This window comes from Lagopus leucura, unplaced genomic scaffold, assembly GCF_019238085.1.
Source record: "Lagopus leucura isolate 7727_CA_CO unplaced genomic scaffold, USGS_WTPT01 Super-Scaffold_100060, whole genome shotgun sequence".
Classification (NCBI taxonomy): Eukaryota; Metazoa; Chordata; class Aves; order Galliformes; family Phasianidae; genus Lagopus; species Lagopus leucura.
In genome coordinates, this window is record NW_024962306.1 from 716371 (window position 1) to 737782 (window position 21412).

At 47.1% G+C, this 21412-nt stretch overlaps 1 protein-coding gene across 3 annotated transcripts in view; it reads left to right on the forward strand.

Annotated features, from left to right (window-relative positions):
- NDRG3 (NDRG family member 3) overlaps positions 1–21412 on the forward strand; it is a 54189-nt gene that overhangs the window by 15211 nt on the left and 17566 nt on the right. For 2 of the 3 annotated variants that reach the window (XM_042886667.1, XM_042886669.1), the window contains exons 2-3: positions 7830–7938; positions 10535–10570. In XM_042886667.1, the coding sequence (XP_042742601.1) occupies positions 7882–7938; positions 10535–10570 (93 nt within the window). In that variant the 5' untranslated portion in view covers positions 7830–7881. The remainder of the gene's footprint in view (positions 1–7829; positions 7939–10534; positions 10571–21412) is intronic. The other variant, XM_042886668.1, reaches the window with a different exon arrangement.

A 21412-nucleotide genomic window follows, 5' to 3' on the forward strand; every position in this document is an offset into this window, starting at 1 on the left:
ATTGTTCTTGCCATGCACCTTGAGCAGATCCTCACGTTCTCATGATCCCCTGATAGACTTATTAAACTCCCTGAAACAGCAGAAATTTGGCATGGCAGAGCATCCATGTTCTTCCTGCTCACGTTGCAGATGGGCAGGCACAGCGCTGCGTGGGGCAGGGCTGGGTCCTGGCTGCATGGGGGCAGTGGGGCGGGACAGGGCAGGGAGCTGAGGGTCTGCTGTCCCTGTTCAGAAATGCTGAGAAGAAAATTTTGTTCCCTGCAGCAAGGCAGTTCAGGTTAGCAAACTGAGTTCTGCCTTATATTCTGTCCAAGTAGATAACAGCAGTCGTGCTGTTCTGCCTCTCCATGCACCAGCTAGTAATGCCATGGGCACATACACTGTTGACTCTGTGATTAAACCATAGCTAATTGTGCCAAAAAAATGCAGGGTTTTTTTTGCAACTCGTCTTCATGCAGATTTAGAAAAAATGTGGTGTGCAAGGAGCCAAAGGTGCATTTTCATCAGTCAGGTCACCAGTTCAGGTGCAAACTACTCCAGAATGGTGCAGCCTGCAGAGCGAGCAGCTCACCTTGTTTCTGTGCTGTCAGCCTGGCAAAGGGAAGAGGAAGGAGTTTCAGCCTGGCTCATGGACGGAGGGCAGGAGCACTGCTTCTGGCCGCAACTCACAATTGTATTAAATGAGTAATGAAGTTACATCCTGAATTGATTCTTAGTTGCCCCATATCCATTACTGGCTTTAACTGTGTTAATTTGAGTCGTCTTTGTTCTGTTGGCCGGCTGCCTGAGGAGGAGCAGGACTTGAAAATTCAATGTGACGCACAGAAGGGTGTTTTCTGCTCGGAAATTAATTCATGGGCTGGAAATGATGGAGGGGGCAGCGGCAAGCAGTAATGATTGCGTTGAAGTAATGACATTAACAGCAGAGAAGAGGTTGTCCTTCAGGTGGTGCAGGCTGGGCAGGCAGCCAGGCAAAGCAGGGGGAGCTGCGAGGAGCGGTGCTACCTGGGGAAAGCAGCAGCTTTTAACGGGAGGGAGGAGGGAGAATGAGGGAATAAAAAACGTGTATACCTGCACAGCACTGCCATGTTAGCTGCCTGAGTGTGCTGTGCCAGGGCCAGCTGGGTTGGTTTGCTGAGCAGAGGTGATTTCATGCCCAGTTCAAGGCCAGGTTGTCCAGGCTGGACTGGATCACAGTGTGCATGCCCAGAGATGCGTTCAGAACTACGCAGTGCAACTCCTCTCATGGTTAATAGGTGTCAGTAAATGAGTTCTAGGTTGTGTAATTTATATATGTGAATCAACGTGAAGAAGTTTAAGGTAGTTGTATTTTTAGATGGAGATAACTAATAATTCTTCTTGTTTGATTTTCATTTCCCATCCCAGTAGTGCTTCAAACAAAGGAGTTTTAAAAGATCAATCACAATTGCATTGCAGAATATGAAAGCTGAGGTCTGACTGCATGTTGAGCTGTATTATGACTGGAGTGGTGGTTCCTCCCACATGGCAGGAGGGCTGAGCTGGGTGTCAAGGCTCTGTGCGTGTATGTAGAATACAGTTCTGATCCGTCACTTTCTGAAACACTTCGCTCAATGGAATACATATTTGTATTTGGTGTTGTTTTTTTTTTTTAAATGTAAAGACTCGCAGTCAGTAGGGAGCGTGGTTGGAACAAAGCAGTTTGAAAATAAAACTGCAAAAGGAATGAAAGGATCTGGTGGAAAGCAGGCAGAGCTGAGCATAAGCTGCTTGAGAATAAGCCCTGCATCGGCTGGGAGGTGGGGGCTCGGTGCGTGTGCTGCTTGTGCGTGCCTGGGAGCTTGAGGGTGTTGGATGGAATGAGTAGTGAGGTACAGCAGCTGTAGTCAGTGATGATGGAAAAGCAAGGGTTATTTCCCCTGAGGCAAGAGTCCATCGGATGAAGTCTCCAGGAGCCCTCACATCCCCTGGGTGGGATGTCTGGAGCTCCAGGGCTCGTAGGAGCAGGAGATGGGAAAGCCTCTTTGCACAGATCCGTTCAAACGTGTCCTTCACCGTAAGACTGGTGAAAATGGCTCTGCGGTTTTGTTTGAGCTCTGTGAGCTGCCAAGTAACGCAGATACTGCATTAGAGTAGCGCCGCTGGACATCAAACGTGAGATGTCACCTGCATGAGCTGTATTTGTGGTAGCAATAGGCGCTGCTTCTTTTGTCTGTGATGAGGGAAACAGCTAGTTATGGGGAGTGCTGCAAAGCTTGTGAAAGATAACCACGAGCAGAAAAGGTGCCGCTGGAGACAGTCATCTGCAGCTTTCCCAGAGCAGTAATCTGCTATTCCAGTTCGTATCCTGAGTATCCCTCCCTGCTTTAAATCTCTTTGGGCTGTTTTGTACAGGGGAGCTCAGCACAGTTTCAGTGCTTTATTGGGGCTGCTCCAGGTAACCCAAAGCAGGCTTTTCCATTTTTCTTCCATTCTTGCTCAGTCAGCTGAGCCTGTAGCTGGTGGCAGTGAATTCAGATGGTGACAGAAGGACATTCTGTGAGCTGAGCTCAGTCGCACACGTGGCAGTGGAATATTTCTCGTAGTTAAAATTGGACGCCTTCTGAGAAAGTAACAGAGAGCTGACCACAAACTTCTTCCTTCCCAAACCATTGTTAAATATAGGGCTCATTTAAACATGTCAGCAAGTATATTTTGCAGGTGACATTTCTGTCCTGGTTGTAGCCCAGATTTAAGGGAGGCAAAGCCATGCTGCTTTGAAAAGAAGCTGCAGCTGCACACATGCAGGAGCTGGTGCAGTGCTGGTGAAGCAGAGCGTGGCTTCTCTGCTTGGGGTCACAGTTTGTGTTGGAGATAGAGCACCATGTGATGCATTCCCAAAAATACATGGGCTGGAACACAAAAAGTGATAACCTAAGAAAATATTTGAAAGCAGATTTGGATCCTTTGCCTGCTTTGCTGGGAGCTGGCTGCGTCAGACAGCGTTTAAGTGCAGCGCATGGAACAGCTCATGCAGGTGGTCAGGAGCATGCTGCTGGCATGAAGTGAACAGGGGGTGAGGAGATGCATCCCATGCTGCCCAGAGGCCATACATGAAGTCTGCTGCACTCATGATCAATAGCCAAGCCTGAGGTCTGCCCAACCAGAGCGAGGAGCCTGCCCCGCAGCTCATCTTCCAGTGTGAGCATTGAGAGAGGCATGGGCTGGAAATCATAGTGAAAAGCTGTGCAGCACACACAGCTAAAGAATACCTCAAGTGTGAGCCTGAGGAATGTGAGTGGCTTCCTCTGCTGTTGTGCTGGCTGCAGATTTGGGGATGTTCCATCTGCCTTTGTACCCCGAGTGTTGCTTCCCTTTTCTATCCAGAGTGGGGGCTGTCCAGAGCAGCGCTGGGAGCCCCAGCCCACGTGTCCTGTGCATGAGCAGTCCGTGCCTACAGAGGAGGCTCCCAGCCACCCTGCTGCATGCCAGCAGGGCAGTGCGTGTTTAGGTGTATCTAATGCCATGTTTTGTAGCACAGCTTGATAGCTGTCTTGTGTAATTTTCCCCCAATGTGACTAGTATGTAAAGTAGGAGTGTAACAGGTTATGGAGTTAACACATTAGTCACGCTGAGATGAATGAACAAAAATTTTCAGTCTCTAACTACAGAGTATTGTGATGCAGAGATCCTAGAGGTTGTGGAGAGAACAACCAGGGGATGCCCAGCAGGCGAGGGCAGCCCTTACAGCCTGTCACCCCGCAGGACATGGCAGCCAAGTGCCCTGAATGGAGCCATGGCACCCGCCAGCTGTGTGTGGGGCACAGCTTAGTGCTCTGATGTGAGCACAGCTTCCTTTGCTTGGAGAAGAGAAGGTTCCGGGGAGACCTCACGGTGGCCTTCCAGTACTTGAAGGGAGCGTATAAACAGGAGGGGAATGACTGAGGGTGGATGGTGATAGGACAAGGGGGAATGGCTTTAAACTGAGGCAGGGGAGGTTTAGGCTGGATATTAGGAGGAAGTTTTTCCCCCAGAGGGTGGTGAGGCACTGGAACAGGTTGCCCAAGGAGGCTTTGGATGCCCCATCCCTGCAGGCATTCAAGGCCAGGCTGGATGTGGCTCTGGGCAGCCTGGGCTGCTGGTTGGCGACCTGCACACAGCAGGGGGTTGGAACTGGATGAGCACTGTGGTCCTTTTCAACCCAGGCCGTTCTGTGATTCTATGATTCTATGATATTGAAATGATGGGAATTGAGAGAATCCCTATCTTGGAGTAAGCACGCGAGCACGCATTTCTGATTGTATTTAGAGGTAGGTAGGTGCTCTCTGTCTCACCTGCCTTGGTTCTCTGCAGCCTTCTGCATCCTGCCCCGGTGGCTAGGCTCTGTGTTACTTATTCATCGAATGTCTTTCCTCAGTCCTTTGTATTACTGGTTTTCTAAGAGCACAGAATCTATTCCAGTGGGAAGCCTTTGGAAAGGCGTGGGTGGTTTAATTTGGGAGAATCTGTGGGTATTTATAGCCATATATAAATGGAGCCAAGAGGAGTACTTGCAAAGTAGGTGGTGCTGGGACGTTTTTAGAAAAATGTATGGTTTATAGATGGATCATTCCAGGCAAACCTTTTGCTTTGCTTGTTTTCTATTGAGCTCATCTGTATTTTGTGAATCTTTATGGTGTTTTGTTGTGGTATTTTAAATTTATTTTCAGCTTATGAAATGACGTTTCTTTCTTTAAATAACAGGTGCAGTAGAGGGAGAAAATGGGTTGTTTTCTGGGCAGAAGTGTCTGCAGATTGTTTAGGAGGCATCCTAAATAGTGTTGTCCAAAGAGCGGACTCAGCAGGCGGTGTGCAGGAAGTCGTCACGCACTCAGGAGAGATGCTGCTCATTCATTCCAGGATTGTGCAGGCCTGGGTGCCTGGTGGTTTCCCACAGATCAGGGACACAGAGTGGAACTATCTGCACAATACTTATACACAAAAGTTACAAAGTTAGTAATTTCCCAGTTCTCTCCTCATCATGCTTGGTTAGAGATTTCCGTACAGCTATAGTACTGCTGACTCTGTACTTCCCCAGCTACTCATGCTTAGGGGAAGGGCTTTCACCTGCACAGGAGTCCTTCTGACCTACGGGTGTGATTTTTAGCATCGTAAAGGCAGTTCAGCTAAGGATTCACAGACCTTGGGTTTTCTTGCCAAGTTGGCAGCATCCCCAGAGTATCCTGATTAATGTTCCATTCAAGGCCTGCTGGCTCTGAGAAGTCCGTGGTTAGGGACACCAGTGTTTGTTCTCCTGATACCTCATACGATGGTAGCTCAGTTTGTTTAGAATCAGCCTTGAGCAGTTGGAGCAGAGGATGGCCCAGCTCTCCCCACCCTTCACTTTGCCTCTGCATCAGGGGAAGCGTGTTGCCGGGTCCCTCTGCTACAGAGCACTCTCTCTTGAGAAATGTTAGTGACTTTCTCAGACAAATGTGCCACTTTGCTGTGTTTCCAACCAGGAGCTGCATTGCTGTTAGTGTAGTGCAGTGCCCAGGTGTAGTTACAGTAATGATGTAGAGCTGCTGAGCTCTCGTGCTGGAATACAGTTTCCAGGCTGGGTTGAGGTAGATCACAGCTTGCCAAGACCATGGGTAGAGAAAGTGTGTGCACCTGCCTCTGAAACAAACAGGTTCAGATGAAGCCTAGGGGCTGTCACAGACCTTTTCCAGAAAGTTCAGTAATTAAAAAAAAAACAAAAAACCACCCACCTGCTGGTAAGCAGTGCCTGGGGCCCTGCACCTTTTCCTTCAAAAAGCCTTTGAAAAGCTTACAGCTTCTACAAAGGCAGGAAAAAAAATCAGATTTTCTGGATGAACAGATTAGAGTAACAGATTAGAAAAGAAATCCGCCATCTTACCACTCAGATTTAATCGTTCTGTAGGATTTGGGTCTCAGTTTGGCGATGTTGGTGGCCCTGCAGGAGGCCGCGCTGCCGCAGCCCGGGGTGCAGCCTGCCCTGACTGTGCTGCAGAGCAGCTCCGCTCCTCCCTCGTGCTTCATTCCGGGAGCGGTGCCTTTATTTGAGTCCACTTGGTGCTGTGAAAGATGGAATCAGGTCAGACTTCCTGGAGGGAGAAGAGACTGAGCCCAGCACCTCCAACCGCAGCCTTCCTGCTGCTGCCCAGCAAGCACAGGCGGGTACGGCGTGGCGGGAACACAGCAATCTGTTGGCTGAGCCCTGAGCCCCCTATTGCAAACAATATTTGGAGCAGGAAGATAAGCATCAGATTAGTTTCAGTGTAATGCTGTTTACTGTGTGCATTGCAGCTGCATCTGGAGTCCAAGTGTGAAACCAAGGTTGGTGAGATGAAAGCATTTAATAATCCTTACTTCCAACATCTACTTGTTTTTTTATTATTCTCATACAACAAATGATTTACAGAGTAGTGCGTGTGACACCCAAAGTCTCTCTCTGGACTGTGGGCACTTCAAGGACTGCTACACTTGAATCAGCAGCAGAGAAGTCTCAGGGCAGGCTGGTGCAGCTATTGCTGTAGGTATGGCTCAGGGGAAGCCCTAGTGGACCTTGGAGCAGCAGCTGGGAAGCTCAAGTGTGAATATCTATGAGTGACCTAACACAGCAATTGCTGCTCAGAGTTCTCTGCTCATTGGAGGGGATGATCAAGTCCCCCTGTTGTCCACAGATGTGCAGAGGGTGAGCCTGGGACTCAGAGGAATAAGAGCTGCAGGTAATTGAGCTTTGTGATGCTTGTTTGAAACTCCTTTGATGCCTCTAAGGTAGTGGGATCCTTGTCCTGAATTTCTGACAGAGCCAGGTAGATATTGAGCTGTTAACCAGTTCCAAAGTGTATAGAAATTTCTTATTCCTTAGAACAAAATATCTCTGTCTCAATAACTCCTTGCCACAGTCAGGGCTAGCTCATCCTCTGGAGCCTGCTGTCTACTCGTGTAACTGTTTTTACTGATCTTTCAAGTAAAATACCAGTGTGGGGTAAGGGGATGTTTTACCTGTAAATGAACTGGTTTCCTGGAAACTTCAGAACTGAACGAAAAATCAGAAAACTTATTTAGTTGCTTAGAGCAAAGGAGCTAGAAGAGAGGGATGTTGCTATGGCTGGCTTTCACAGGTAAAAGGCACAACAGTTTGTGGCTTCAGGCCACACCAGAGTTAGTCCTAGTGCCGGGGAATAAGAGAAGGCCCAGCCTGTGTGCTGTGAGGGATGCCCTCCTTCCTGGGCGGTGCATGTGGCGGTGGGGTTGCAGGGGCTGCAGCAGCACACTTGCAATGCTCTTGTTCCACTTGTTTTTTTTCTGTGGTTTGCAGCAGTATCATGTTATACGAAGAATTTGATTTGTGATGGCATCTGAGTCTTTTTCTAGCATGCTCAGCTAGCATCCAGGAAGCCCACCACATGCCTATTCTTGTCCCTGCTTATTTCTCTGACTTCTTTCTTTCATCTTAAGTAATGTGTACAGCCTTCCTAAACAGCGAAGCAGTCTGCAGATTAGCCCTCATGAAACACTCTGGCCCTGTCGGTATTCATGAACACAGTTTTTCGCTCTGCTGATCAGTCATCTCAGTTCATTTCCAGGCAGCCTGTGGCACTGTGTGAAGGGGAGCCAGGCTTTCTGAATAAAAAGGCATGAGCTTTCTGGGATGATTTCTGGGAGGCAAGGCAATGTGAGCCTGTGGATGTGAGCGAGCACAACTGTTTGCGTGCATTCTCCTATTACAGATACTGCACGTTGTGCTGAGAACCAGCTGCTGGCAAGTTTCAGTTTGGGCATATGTGTGTCTAATAAAAGAGCTTGCAGCATTTTTGCCCAGCATCTTTTGTAATTCTGTTGCTAACCATATGCGTTTGTTTCAGAATCGCTCACTGGCTGCTGTGAGGGTTAAGTGATTCCACTTACGGCGCCATGGATGAGCTGCAGGATGTTCAGCTGACAGAGATCAAACCGCTCCTGAATGACAAGGTAATGCTGCTGCTCCATTGCTCTCGCAGCTGGGCTCCTGCTGACTTTGTGTGTGCCGGGGAGCCCTGGTTGTCTGCTTGCAGTTTGAAGTGCCTGAAGCACTAAAAACAGTAATTGCTTCCCCACTCCGGTAATGCACCACAGTGTGCCCTTCCGAAGTTTGAAGGGAAGAAGGACCACCACCGTTCAAGGCAGTCTGATGTCCCAGCCAAGCAGTGCATCGTGCCAGTTCTGGGCTTTGTGAAATTGTGGCAGAAGTCAGAAGGGTGACACCATTCCTAGTGGGACTGACTTGTAGAACTTCTGGTAACTCCGTGCTAGAGAAACCTTGGCTCGTAATACGTTTTCTTTTTTGACTTGTAATCTTGTCTTTCCAAATTACCTGTTTGCGGTGCTAGCCAACAAACAGAAAGGCAAATACAAAGTGATATTTCATTTCCTTGCCTCCATTTTGAAGATACAAAAAATATATAAATTGTAGTAGGAAAAAATGTACACAGATGGCTCCAGGACTGGGCTGAGCTCTGCACGGGGATGAGAAATAAGCTGTGGCTCTGATCCTTACGCTTTCTTTTGACAAAAGAAAAGTCTCAGGGAGCCACCATCTCTGAGATCTGGTCCTCACTGATGCTTTCAGGCTTTGTGTAATACACATACTTTCTAGACATAGTTTGTGGACTCATGGAGTTGATGCCATAACCTGTTGTACTCTGCTGCGTATCAGAGTCTGAGAAGTACTGAGCTGACGGTTCACTCAGGTTTTTGCTGATAACCCAGGTTAGAGGTAGGATTTCATGAACCAAAATGAATTGATGGCCAGAAATAGTACAGTAAAAACCTCTTATGGTGCTTGTGAACTCTTCATATACAAAAGTTACTGTATAGAGAAAATGAGCTATGGCATCTTAATGCTAAAACTCTAAAAACAGTGGAATTGATTGGGATACAGAAGTGGGTGCAGCTTGGTCACTTAGTGTCTGAACTATAGGAAATGCTACTGGGAAATATTGAGTCCTGACTTTGATTTGTCTTGAATCTAAGTCATTCCACTGACTACAAGCCTGACTTTTAAAGAATCCAAACACTCTAGCATTTGTGTGTAAGTTATGCCTAATAACAGCTGCAGGGAAGGAAAATGCATTAAACTCTATACATTCACTTTACTCAAGCTCACTAAAGTGGAGAAAAGATCAACTTAAAGTGTTCCCATTTAGTTGAAAGACAAAAAAAAGGGAGTGCTCTCTGAAACGTGGTCAGGAAACCTACCCAACAACGCTCAATTATTCCTGCTCTTGCTGGATGTTTAGGGATTTTGAGTGGTGGCTGCATAAATCAGATGCTCTTAGGACAAGATGAGAGAGTGGATGGTTTGTATTTCTTGACCTTTAGTTCTAATGTCTTCAGGCTAACAATTACATTGATAACAACTGTTCAGCAAAGATGGTTGGCAAAACAAAACCAAGAGTGCAGTATTATGTTAATTTTCATTCAGAATTCTTATACTACTTCTGATTGCTTCATATTCTGACAAATGTGACTGTTCATATAGCTTTGGTGAAAAATTACTGAAATGCAACAGGAGATCCTAATCCACCCTGAGGGATGTCCTTTCATGATTCCGGGTAGCTCTTTGCCTTTGGGGTGCAGCCAACACACATTTAGAGGACTGGAAGATGTGCCTTACCCTTACATTTGATGATTTGATTCAGTTTATGTGTCAGCACCAATTCTGTGTGTGCATCTTAGTATTCTTTGGTTTGTAACACTACCAGGAATCCTGCTTTTCTCAGCGGAAATTCTAATCAGCCTTCACTTCTTCACTTACCACAGACCATCCCAAGTCCAGCGCTGGGTACAGAAGTCTCTCATTTCCTCATACATTGCTTTTTTTTAGCTCTTATTCGCTGTGGCCTTGGTGGACTGAAATTCTTCTTTACATCGTGGTAGATGAGGAGACTCTATTGACTGTGTTTTGCACAGCAGGCAAAGAGACATAGAGTGGTCAGAAATCTCCTCTAATGTAGGATCTCATGTAGGATCCTCTCTAATGCAGGATCTCACGAGGGCTGCTTTTACATTGTTTTCCTACATCCTGAGAATATGATTCTTTGTGCCACATCATGTTCAAAACATCTGACACAGTTCGGTACTTAACATCTGGAGATTCATAGATTAGATTTGCAGGTATATAAGACTTGTACATCACAAACTTTGAAGAATGTGGTTAGTAACCTGTACTCTTACTAGCTGTGATGAAGCCTCAGAGAGGGAAGCAGGGCCATCTGTTTACCTGTGGAAGGCAGTTAGTGTACTTGGCCATTAGAAGTGTTTGGGGTGCTGTAGTTGCTCATACATGGCCCTAGTTGTAATTTTAGCACTAAGGTGCAATGCCTTAGTAAGGTAGGATGCTGTCTCGGGTGGTTTGCTCAGCCTTGTGCAGTATCTGACAGCGCTCAGTAGTGTGACCTGCCCTGCCAGGCTGTGCTGAAGCAGGGGTCTCTCAGGGGACCCTTAGTGGTGCTGCTGCTCTCTTTTTTGGGGGGTTTTGGGGTACTGTGCTAAAGTCTGTTTTCTGTTTTGTTTTGTTTTTTAACAGAATGCGGCTCGCAACTTCCAGGACTTCGACTGCCAGGTGAGACGAGCTCAGGTGCCAAGGATCTGTGGGCAGCCTTCTTGTGGCCTGTCAGTAATGGAAAAGTTGTGTCTTTATGTTAATTCCTTTTAAGGTTTAAGAACTTGAACATGTCTGTTTGACAGAAATGGCCCTTCACCCTTTCACCAGAGCCCATTACTGCATGCTATGAGGGGCAGGCTGCCCTGCGCAGGCTCTGCAGTGGGCTGCAGAAGGCATTTCCTTGGAGAGATGCAATCTGCTGATGAGCTGCAGCTCCGTCACGTCCCATCTGGTTCACTGACTGGAAAAGGAGGAGCGTGCATGCTCTGCCTGCTTGTGTTGAGAGGAGATGGAAAGCACCAAGTGTTACTGCTGCCCCAGTTACAGCACCCCTGCTCTGCTGAGCTTGGGTCACGGCAAAGCTGGGCTCACTCTGTGGGGGTTTTCTTCTCAGAGTAGTGGAAAGATGAGCCTCAGCACTGCAGTTGCTATAGGAATAATTCTTTCAGAAGAGCAGTTGCATCACAAGCCTCCAAGATGCAGGATGCGTTCTTGGTTAGGCAGAGCGCAGTGCTGAGATGATGTGGTACGCTTTGTAGAGCACAGGCTCATTTCCCATGCTGACTTGCCTGTAGTGGTGACACAGCACAGGACAAGCATCCACGGCTGCATTACCCCAGCAGTGCAGCTGGGGTGGGTCTGTCAGTGTCACAGGGTGGCTTTGAATGAAAGTGTGTCAATGTGGGTGAGCGTAGAAAGCTTTCTGCAAGCCTATGCGGAGCACAATTGTAATAAGAAGACAGTTCGTATTTTTTCCATCTCTTGATGTAAGACATTGCAAGTACATCTCATCTGGGCAGGCACATGTTGCTGTATTGCTCCTAGCATGATTTCTTGTGACTTTTAATGTTATCCTAAAGTCTACAAAACTAAAAATTACCAGTCTTAGCATGTAACTAGCGTGCAGTCTCAGAAGTGGTAGTAGTGTTCTTTTCTGGCTTAAATAGGTTTTAATAAAAGTGTGCTTAAAGATAGGCAATGGGCTTGAAAAGCACTTTCCTGCACCATCTTGTCTCTATATTTCTGCATCTTTTCCATCTCTGCTGGAGGTGGGCAGCAGGAGCCCTGGGGACCAGAGGGGCCCAGGGGAGCATGGCTGGGAAGGACACGCCTGTTGCTGCCTGTGTTTGATTGAGATCAGCAGTGATCGGGTGGCCATGACAACAGTTGGGCAGGAGACGAGATGTTCCTTGCAGGAGCATCTTGGTAATTCATTTAGATGGGTTTTTTTTCCAGCAATAAGTTATATGGTGTCTCATGTGACTGCCGATGTCCCAGCCTCACCTCTCTCTAAGTTTCCTACGTGGTGTGGTTTCTGGGGCCGTACCAGGGCTGGCTGAGGCCCTGACAAATATCAGAGCAGACAGCTGGTGGGATGGCTCCTTGTGTGTGCTGCCCCAGTTGCTAGTACAAGGAACAGTGTTTAAATTTGTAAGCCAGCTCTCCTGTTGCCCTGTGCAAAAGGGCTTTTTGATCTGGTAAATCACGGCCAGCTGCCTTGTTCAGGGCCCTTTGGAAGTGGTAGGATTTTTCTTCACCTGTTCTTCAGAAGGGGAAACTCAAAGTGAAAGAGGCTAGGGCTTTCAGAGGAATGGAAATCCTGTTGTTTAACATAAGACTTAACAGCTCTTGAGCAAGGGTATCATTTGTCTGGAGTCCTGCAGGGAGATCAGGTAGAAGCTGGCCACAGATTGCTGAGGGCTGATGTTCCAGTTGCAGCATAAAGATGTTCTCCATCAGCTGTGGCATCTGCAACGGCCCTGTCTGATTCTGAAGCAGAGTTTAGAGGATTTGTGGGATGGATTCATATTATCTTACAGTATGTATTGTTTGCACTAGAAAAGCATGGCATCAGTGATGAAACACTTGCATTTCAGGCCTTTTCGCTTTTTAACCAAGTCCAAACCCAGCCATTTTAAGTGGAGATAAAGCGGTGTCTGTGCCTGGGCTCATGGCTCATTTCATCATTTGGAACTTGCTAATTTCCACACAAGTGAAAAAGTCACCCTCAGATCTGATCTTCTGAACAAGGCTGCTCTTTCACATATTGTTTTTTCTCGAGTTCTGTCAGTGGGTGGTTTGCAGGACAGACCTGCGAGCAGCAGCCCTGCGGTGTGGGTGAAGGAGCTGTGCTGAGGCGGCCACATCCTGGGCTGTGCTCAGGCTGCCGGCGGCCAGCAGGGCTGCTGGGAGCAGTGCTGTGCTCAGGCTGGAGCCCACCCCGCAGCCCCAGAGCCTGTTTGTCCTGCAGTGCTTCCTGGGCTCCTTCTGGCAGCTGGAGTTACAGAGCATTTTCTGGAGCTGTCAGTGTTTATGACTCAGAGAAGTGTTTAGTTTGATCCCAGCTGATGAGCGTGCAGTTGGCCTGAACAGTGATTCTGGGAGTTGTGTGGTGCCAGGCACACAGGTTAGGGATGCTGCTTTCTGTAAAGCTCTGGCATGTGTCACTTCTTCTCCTTTGGAAAAGAATGGATGCTGCCATTGTGAAGCTCTATTAATTTCCCAGCATAATTGTTTTCAGTTTGGAGCAACTTGCCAGGATTGGGTGTGCGTAACCTAACGCCCACTGTCCATCCCACTTGACGGCAAGGTACTACCACCACAGAGCAAACATCCTCTTGCCTCTGAAGTTTGTTATTCTGAGTTAATGTGGGGTGAAGAAGGTTTTAGCTTGGCTGCATCACAGTGCCTTGCAGATACAGGTGTCCTGGCTTTCTTGCGCTGTTTATCTACAAGCAGGTGCAGTTAACCATGACAAATAACAGATTGCCTGGGCATCAGCTGAAGCAATCCCCACATAATCTGATAACTGTTTGCTGTGGAGATAAAGAGGAAAGCTAGCATGGTGGCTTAGGGGTCTTTAACAATATGAATCTGGGTTATTCTCAGAAATAAAACATATTAACCTAAATCTGGGACCTGCATTTTGCTTGAAAGCTATGTACCCTAATGAAATCTATGTTTGGCTTCTTCTAATGTTAGCAGGCAGATGGTGTATTAAATGCTCTGGGTTGCTGATGGACAGATGGTGTGGTGACCTGCACGGTTAATAGAGCTGTGCTTGTGCTTTGTGCTTTTATTATTATCTACAGACCCTCGTTAGCTGCTTTGAGGTGTTCTGAGTTAGTCTCAATCTCTTCCCCCTTCTCCAGGTGTTTTGCCTAAATACTGACGAAGGAATACACTGACATTTTTGCAAAACTAAATAAGTCAGTGTTATTTTCCAGTCTGACATAAGCTAGTATTTAACTTGATCTCTAGCTAGTACTTTGCCGCCCACGGGAAGGGAGAGAAGTGTTTTGCTCTCCAGCATGCACCAGACAGATGAGGACCTGAGGTGTGGAGAGGGATTTGGGTTTTGGCAAAACATTTGCAGAAAGCTCATGAGGTATGGAAGAGGCGGGAATAAGAAAATCCAGGACGTGCATCCAGGACATAGTTCAGCTGAAACAGAAGAGGCAAGACAAGTACAAACCCACAGAGCAAAGAAAGCTCCCCTGTACAACAACTTGCTGTTGTGCGTTGCTGGAATCAATTGGAATTGCAGAGATACTTATTTTTCCACTGGCATAGGCAATACTACAGCAAAATGTTTGAAGTTAATGACAGTTTACTGAACAATTTTTTGTCACTTTTCTCTATTGGAAGGTATAATTTTTCAATAAATAAATAGATGTTTCTACTGATTTTATTTTGGCGCTTTCCCAGAGATACATGTGTTCTAAGCTTTTCAATCTGGATTTTTAGAAGCTTTCATATCCTTGCCCAATGTCTTTGCTTTAATTTTGCTTGCTGGTGCAGTAGGAAATGATGTTGAGGGGTGATTGGAAACAACGCATCGTGCAGTAGCTGATGTCATAGACATTGAGTAGAAACTTCATAGAATCTTAGAACAGCTTGGCTTGGAAGGAACTTTGCAGCACCTCAACCCCAGCTGTGGGCTGTTTGCCACCCACCAGATCATAGAATCATTAAGGTTGGAAAGGACCTCAAAGGTCATCTGATCCAACTGTCTGCCTACCACCGATATTGCCCATTAAACCACGTCCCTAAGTACCACATCTCCAGGCTTCTTGAAAACCTCCAGGGACAGGGACTCTTCCACGTCCCTGGGCAGCCCATTCCAATACCTCACCACTCTCAGAGAATAAGTCCACTTATCCACTATCCAACCTTGAGACTCCCCTGGTGCAATTTGGGGCCACCAGTGTCCTGGGAGCAGAGGCCAACCCCCACCTTGCTCAGCCTCCTTTCAGAGAGTTGTTCAGAGTGACGAGGTTTCCTCTGAACCTCTTCTTCTCCAGGCTGAACCATCTCAGTTCCCTCAACTGCTCCTCGTAATCTTGTGCTCCAGACCCCTCACAGCTTCGTTGCCATTCTTTGGATGCACTCCATGGTCTCAGTGTCTTTCTTGTAGTCAAGGGCCCAGCACTGAACACAGCACTCGAGGTGCGGCCTCACCAGTGCTGGCTGCAGAGGTGCGATCACCTCCTGCTGGCTGTGCAGTTTCTGACACAAGCCAGGATGCCATTGGCTTCTTGGCCAGCCGGGCTCACTGCTGGCTCACGTTCAGCTGAGTGTTAACCAACAGGTTAACCCAGGGCCCCATCCAGCCTGGCCTCAAAGGGATGGAGGCACCCACGCTTCTCTGGGCAGCAGTGCCAGGGCCTCATCAACCTCTGAGTAAAGAATTTCCTCCTCACATCTGACCTGAGTTTCCCTTCTCTTAGTGTAAAACCATTCCCCCTTGTCCTATCGCTATCAGACTGTGTAAAAAGTTGTTCTCCTGTTTATAACCTTTCAAGTACTAGAAGTCTGCAGTGAGGTCTCCCTGGAGTCTTCTCCAGGCTGAACAAGCCCAGCTCCCTCAGTCTGTCTTTGTAGCAGAAGTGCTCCAGCCCTCTGAGCATCTTTGTGACCTCCTCTGGACCTGCTCCAATAACTCCACATCTTTTTGTGCTGGTTGCCTCAAACCCAGGTGCAGATGAGGTCTCACGGGCAGAGCAGAGGACGATCCCCTGCCTTGCCCTGCTGGCCCCTCTCTATTGATGCAGGGCACTGTTGGCCTTCCAGGCTACAGGAGCACGCTGCTGGCTCATGCCCAGCTTTTCATACACCAGGACCCCCAACTGTTTGTCCACAAGGCTGCTCTCAAAGAGTTCTCCTAATATCAACAAAGGCAGATATTAGTCACAAGCCAGGTGATACACCCTGTGCTTGGCCTTGTACCTCATGAGGTTCACACATGAGGTTCTCAATCCTGTCCAGGTCCATTTGAATGGCATCCCTTCCTTTTGTTGTATCAGCTGCACCGCTCTGCTTGGGGTTGTCTCCAAGCTCGCTGCGGGTGCGCTCAGCCTCACTGTAGGTTGTTGGTAAAGACAGTTCATTTTTTAATGAAGCCATTAAATGCAGTTTGTGGTTGCTACACAGCAGCCTTGAATACAAGGTGGTATAAAGCACCTTTTGTATGTTGCAGTGAAATAATATGAAACTTCATCACTTTGAGGAAGCATTTGCCTTCTCTATATGAATACCAGGGGAGTTGTTCTCAGCAGCACTGAAATATTTGTCTAGGATATTAAAGACCTTTGTGCTTCTAATTTGTACAGTGAGCTCTTTCACTCTCTTGTTGAAAGTGCTGGATTGAGATTAACAACACAGATGTTCTGAATCCAGGAAGCAACATTTTTTTATGACTACTAAAGCAGAAGCTGCCCCTTGTCTTTTTAGTGTCACATCACTAAGATACTGACTTTGGCTTCTGCTAACATGCCAGCAACAGAAATACGAGGCTAAAAATGATGAAAATCAAATTTTATTTCTGATTTATTTATCAATAGCTCTCATTTGTTGGGAAGCTTCCCTCCAGTTCCTCCCATCTCAGGCTCTCCATCTAAAAGCTCCCTCTTAGTGTGACACCGCCATATTGAGTTCTGGAGGGTTTGCACTGGATGGACTTTACGTTGCTCAGACTGTTCATTCTTAAATATCAGAACATGAACCTTCAGTGGGATTTATGTAAACATGCTCTTGCTTTCAGAATGCCTGTGACAATGTACTAAAGCAGTTGCTTATACAGAAGTATTGGAGGTTCCTGTGCTTTTTTTAAATTGTATTCCTGTCCATGAATTTTTTCATCACAGCAAATGCATGTGCTTTAGGTTGAGAAAGGGCTTTGCCTCCTTCCTGCCTTCAGAAAAATGAATGGTGCTTTTCCACTAACAGTGATTGATGTTTCCATCCGTTACGTAACACCCATTAATGGTGTTTCAGAGCAGCTAATGAGTAATTGTGATAGTGGGTACAACTCAATGCAATTGGGCACAGTTCTAATTCCTGGGGACACTGCAGGTTTGGAAGCACAGAGCATCTCCCTGCTTTCTCTTCTCCAAAAGATTTTAAGATGTTCCTAGTCGTCAGCACACTGTGTCTGCAGACAGGCTGACCTTGGCTGAAGTGTGAGCCCCGGCTCATCTTTCAAGTTGTTTTTGAGGGTTTAAGATGGTCTGGGGTCTAGTGGTCATGCCAAAAGTTTTAGACTTGCCTGTGTATTATAGCATACTCAGGTCATGTTTGTATAGGATTCATGTTTGCAATATTGTGTGTGCTGGACGTGGCACTTTGAGCCCACTTTTAGGGGCTGGAGGCCTTAGCCTCTTCTATTTGCAGCCCTGGGGAAGGCTCAAAGCACTGATACACTGTGTCAGAAGACTCCACTGACTCAAAACAGTGATGGCAGTGCTGGAAACAGCTGACCTGCTGAAAGGTTTTGCAGACAAGAGCAGATCTCTAGGTGGGTTCATTCACCTTCAGCTAGAAAGCTGCAGTTTTCCTGTATTGGCTGTGGAAGAGGGGATTTACCCTCAGAACATGAGGAAGAAGCACCACACGTGCCTTCACCCATGTTGAGCACCTCTCAAAATTCTGGATACTTCACTGGAGCACAAGAGAACAGTGGCCTTACCAGCTTTACAGAACACAGGGCTGGAGAGGGAAGAGCACAGTTCTTCTTTTGTTCTGTTTCCAGCTCGCAGGTGTTGTCATTAACTGCTTAGTTGCTATTGGGCTCAGCGTTCTGTGCTCCTGGGGAGTTTGTTCTTTGATTTTGGAACCCAAGCCCAACCTGTCAGCTATATGTCTGTTAAAGGTCACTTGATTTCAGTTCATTTGGCTGCAGAGCTTTGACCTGTTCTCTGACAGATTTTGGAGGTGACTTCCCATTTTCCTCTGGGCTGACAGAGTTAGGGTTGCAGATGGACTAGGTCTGTCCTTCAACATCATGTGCCTTTGCAACAGCAGCACATGAAAGTTTGTTTGTGTATAAAACAGTGGCTTGGGGATAGCTCGGCAGCACCTTTGTCCCCTGATGCTTTCGTGTTTATGTAACCAGATTACACACCCTGTTCTGCTGCTGCTCTTGGTTCTCACCCAGCGTTTCTCTAATTTAAGACTTAATCCAATTACACAAAGTACTCGAAACCATTGCCTGCTTGCATAGATCATATTGTGTTTTCTATTAATAAATTTCTGCTCTGTATGGAAATGAATAATTTAGTTCAAGATGTTGCTTTGAATCTGATTTAGGCTTGCTTCCCACGCAGCCATCTCCTTTAGCTCTACTATTTCCAAAATAATGTTGCATGGAGAGGAGGTGGTAAGCGCTTGCATGCAAACTGCATTAAGGTCTGTGGTACTGTAATGGTAAGAGTTCCCAGGTGGTGATGCTTCACAGTCGTACAATTTCTTTTCGTTAGCATACAGGCATGGTTTGTGTTGTTGGTTTGTGTTGTTGTTTTAGTAATGTGTAGAAATTTGAGGGCAGCTGTAGAAAAGAGCAAGACAACACAATGTCATAGAATCGTATCATAGAATGGTTTGGATTGTAAGGGACCTTTAAGATCACCTGTTTCCAACCCCCTGCTATAGGCAGGGACACCTTCCTCTAGCCAAGGTTGCTCACAGCCCATCCAGCCTGGCCTTCAGTGCTTCCAGGGAGGAAGCATACACAACCTTGCTGGGCAAACCGTTCATTCCAGTGCCTCGCCACCCTCACAGTAAAGAATTTCCTCCTGAATCTGTCTAAATCAGTTATCTTCCAGTTTAAAACCATTTCCCCTTGTCCTGTCGCTTCGTGCCCTTTTAAGAAGTCCCTCCCCAGCTTCCCTCTAGGCTCCTTCAGGTACTGGAAGGTTGCTGTAAGGTCTCCTCAAATCCTTCTCTTCTCCATGCTGCAGAGCCCCAGCTCTCCCAGCCTGTCCTCACAGAGGAGGTGCTCCAGCCCTCCGATCATCTCCATGGCCCTCCTCTGGACCTGCTCCCACAGCTCCATGTCCTTGTGTCAGGGGCTCCAGAACTGGACGCAGTGCTCCAGGTGGGGTCTCAGCAGAGCAGAGCAGAGGGGCTGCACCTCCCTCGACCTGCTGGTCACACTTGTCTGGATGCAGCCCAGGACAGGTGGCCTTCTGGGCTGCAAGCAGAATGTAGGCAGCAGACACCTTGCTGCTTTATGTTCTACCAGACCTGAAAGCATAAGATGGAAAAGATTTAACAGATATATTCTTTCTTTTTGATCTCCAAATAAAATCAATTCTAATTTTTTCCAGGAAAATAATATTGAACTTTGAACAGCCTCACACTGTGATTAGAACTCGTCTGGCAATGCCAGAAAGGAAGCTTAATAAATTAGTTGTGAAAAGCACTGCTAATTTGAATTCTCATTGTTAATCATTCCCACTGTGAAACAAATTGTTTACTTCAGACTTTAATAACTTCTGAAGCTTAAGCTCTGGATCCTGTACAGAGCTATAGTGGAGAGAGGGCAGCTCAGAGAGGGGCTGCCGCAGCCCTGCGCCCAGCTCCCTCTGCTCACTGCCCCAGGCTCAGAGCTCCAAGCAAGCCTTACTGCCTCTGAAACTGCTTTTGGAAGTTTCCTCTGTCAGATCTGATTTTTCTTAATATTAGGAATCTTCTGTGGCACCTAACATTGCTTCCCTTTCTGGCCAGGAGCAGCAGGTGGTACCAGAGAAGGTCCCCCCAGGTGAACTTTTTGCCACGTTGGGTGTGTGTCCGCTTCTTCCCATCTTCAGCCCACAGAAGATCTGTACTTTGGCAGTCATGTTTGGGTGTGCGTTTGCTTCCTGAGCTTAAGAATCATTCAAAGATGTTAGGGCCAAATAGGATAATGTCACAGCCTCAACTGGCCTTCTGCAAATCCCCAGCAAGGAATAGCTCCCAGCAATTCCTATGTCTGTGTTTTATCTAAAATGGTTTAAAGCTGCTGTCAGGCTGTGTCTTATCACCTTCTGATGCTGAACCCTTTGAAGTTCACAGCGTTTCCTTTTCTGAGACATAAGAGGTTAAAAGGAGCTGGGTCCATAAGGCACATTGCTGAAATCACAGGCCTTTAGGAGGTCAGTGGCATTGCTGGCCTTTGTCAGTTGCTGTGTTCTTCTGCCCAGCCCCTACCAGAGAGCAGTTCTTAACGGTAGAGCTAGGGTGAGTTGAGCCTCCGTGTCTGCACTCCTAGTGCCTGCTTTCCAGCTGAAGAAGCCCTGTGACTGCAGGGTGAGCTGCTCCTGATGTGAAAAGGAAGCCTGCTGCACCCTGTTTGCAGGTGTCTGTGTGACTGCTGGCTGCCCTGGACACGGGAAGGGCAGGGTGCTGAGGGCAGTTCTCCTCTCAACTGCACGTCTTCAAGTCAGCCAATCTGTAACAAGAACTTGCACCCCAAATCTCAGTTTTGTTTGGGTTCTGCCAGTGGTTGTTGTATTCTTGTCTGAGACCACAGAAGAGAGTTGAGGGCCATCTTTGTGGACTGTGACAGTGGGAGCAATAGCTGGATGCAGTGTGGGAGGAGAGGTGGTGGAAGATGCACATGGGTGTTGCAGGAAGTTTGTTGATCTGATTTGACTCTAAATTACGTCAGTGAATACTATAGGTTCCCTTTGGATTGAAATTCCAGGCCTAGATAGGAAAATTATGTTTTGTTGTTCCAGTGACTTTGCAGGCTGGTCTCAGCTGCCCTCTGTCAGTCAGGCAGATACGACTGTAGGACGCAACGCTAAGACTCCATTTCTAGATGCAGACTTCTTTGGAGCAACAGGCTTGGGAGCCCTGGGGAGGAAAAGGAGAGATTCTGAGCAGGGCAGAAAAATGTATTCAAAATGTTCTTGTAAAGAGCTGCTGTATGTTGGGCACCGTAATGTGCTTCAGGTCAACACCCTTTCCAGAAGAGAGCTTCTGTACTGATTCTGTACTCAGAAGGTTTAGGCAAGTGCTGCACAGAAACAGAAAATCTTGCTGAAAATAAGTTTAGCTGGGCAGTTAAGATCTGCAGTTTTGCAGCAGTACTGGGACTTCTTAAGGACACCAAAATGGAGGCAAAGAGCAAAGGCCCTCCATCTACCAGATGTGAGAAATGGTGCAAGGAAGCCAGCATGACTAAACAGAAAGGCATGGAGGCTGTTGGAAACAAATGAAAAAAAAAAAAGCTTTTTTTAAAAAAGCAGGAGAAATTGTAAAAGGTTACAAACTACTGCAGATTAAATGTATGAAAAGAGCAGACACAGGGGAATTTGATGACTTGCAAGGGGGGGGAATTGCTTGTCCTGTTTCAAAGCTATCAGCCATGGAAGATGTCAGAGAGTTCAGGGTGCTGCTGGCTGCTCGGTCTCTGAAGGAAGGACTTGGAGTAGATCTAGCTGTACCAGAAAAACTGAACTTAATTTTTTTGTTGTGTGTGAGCTTGCCGTGGAGCAGCTTGGAGGTTACCATGGTGGAGTCAGCAGAGAGCCTGCC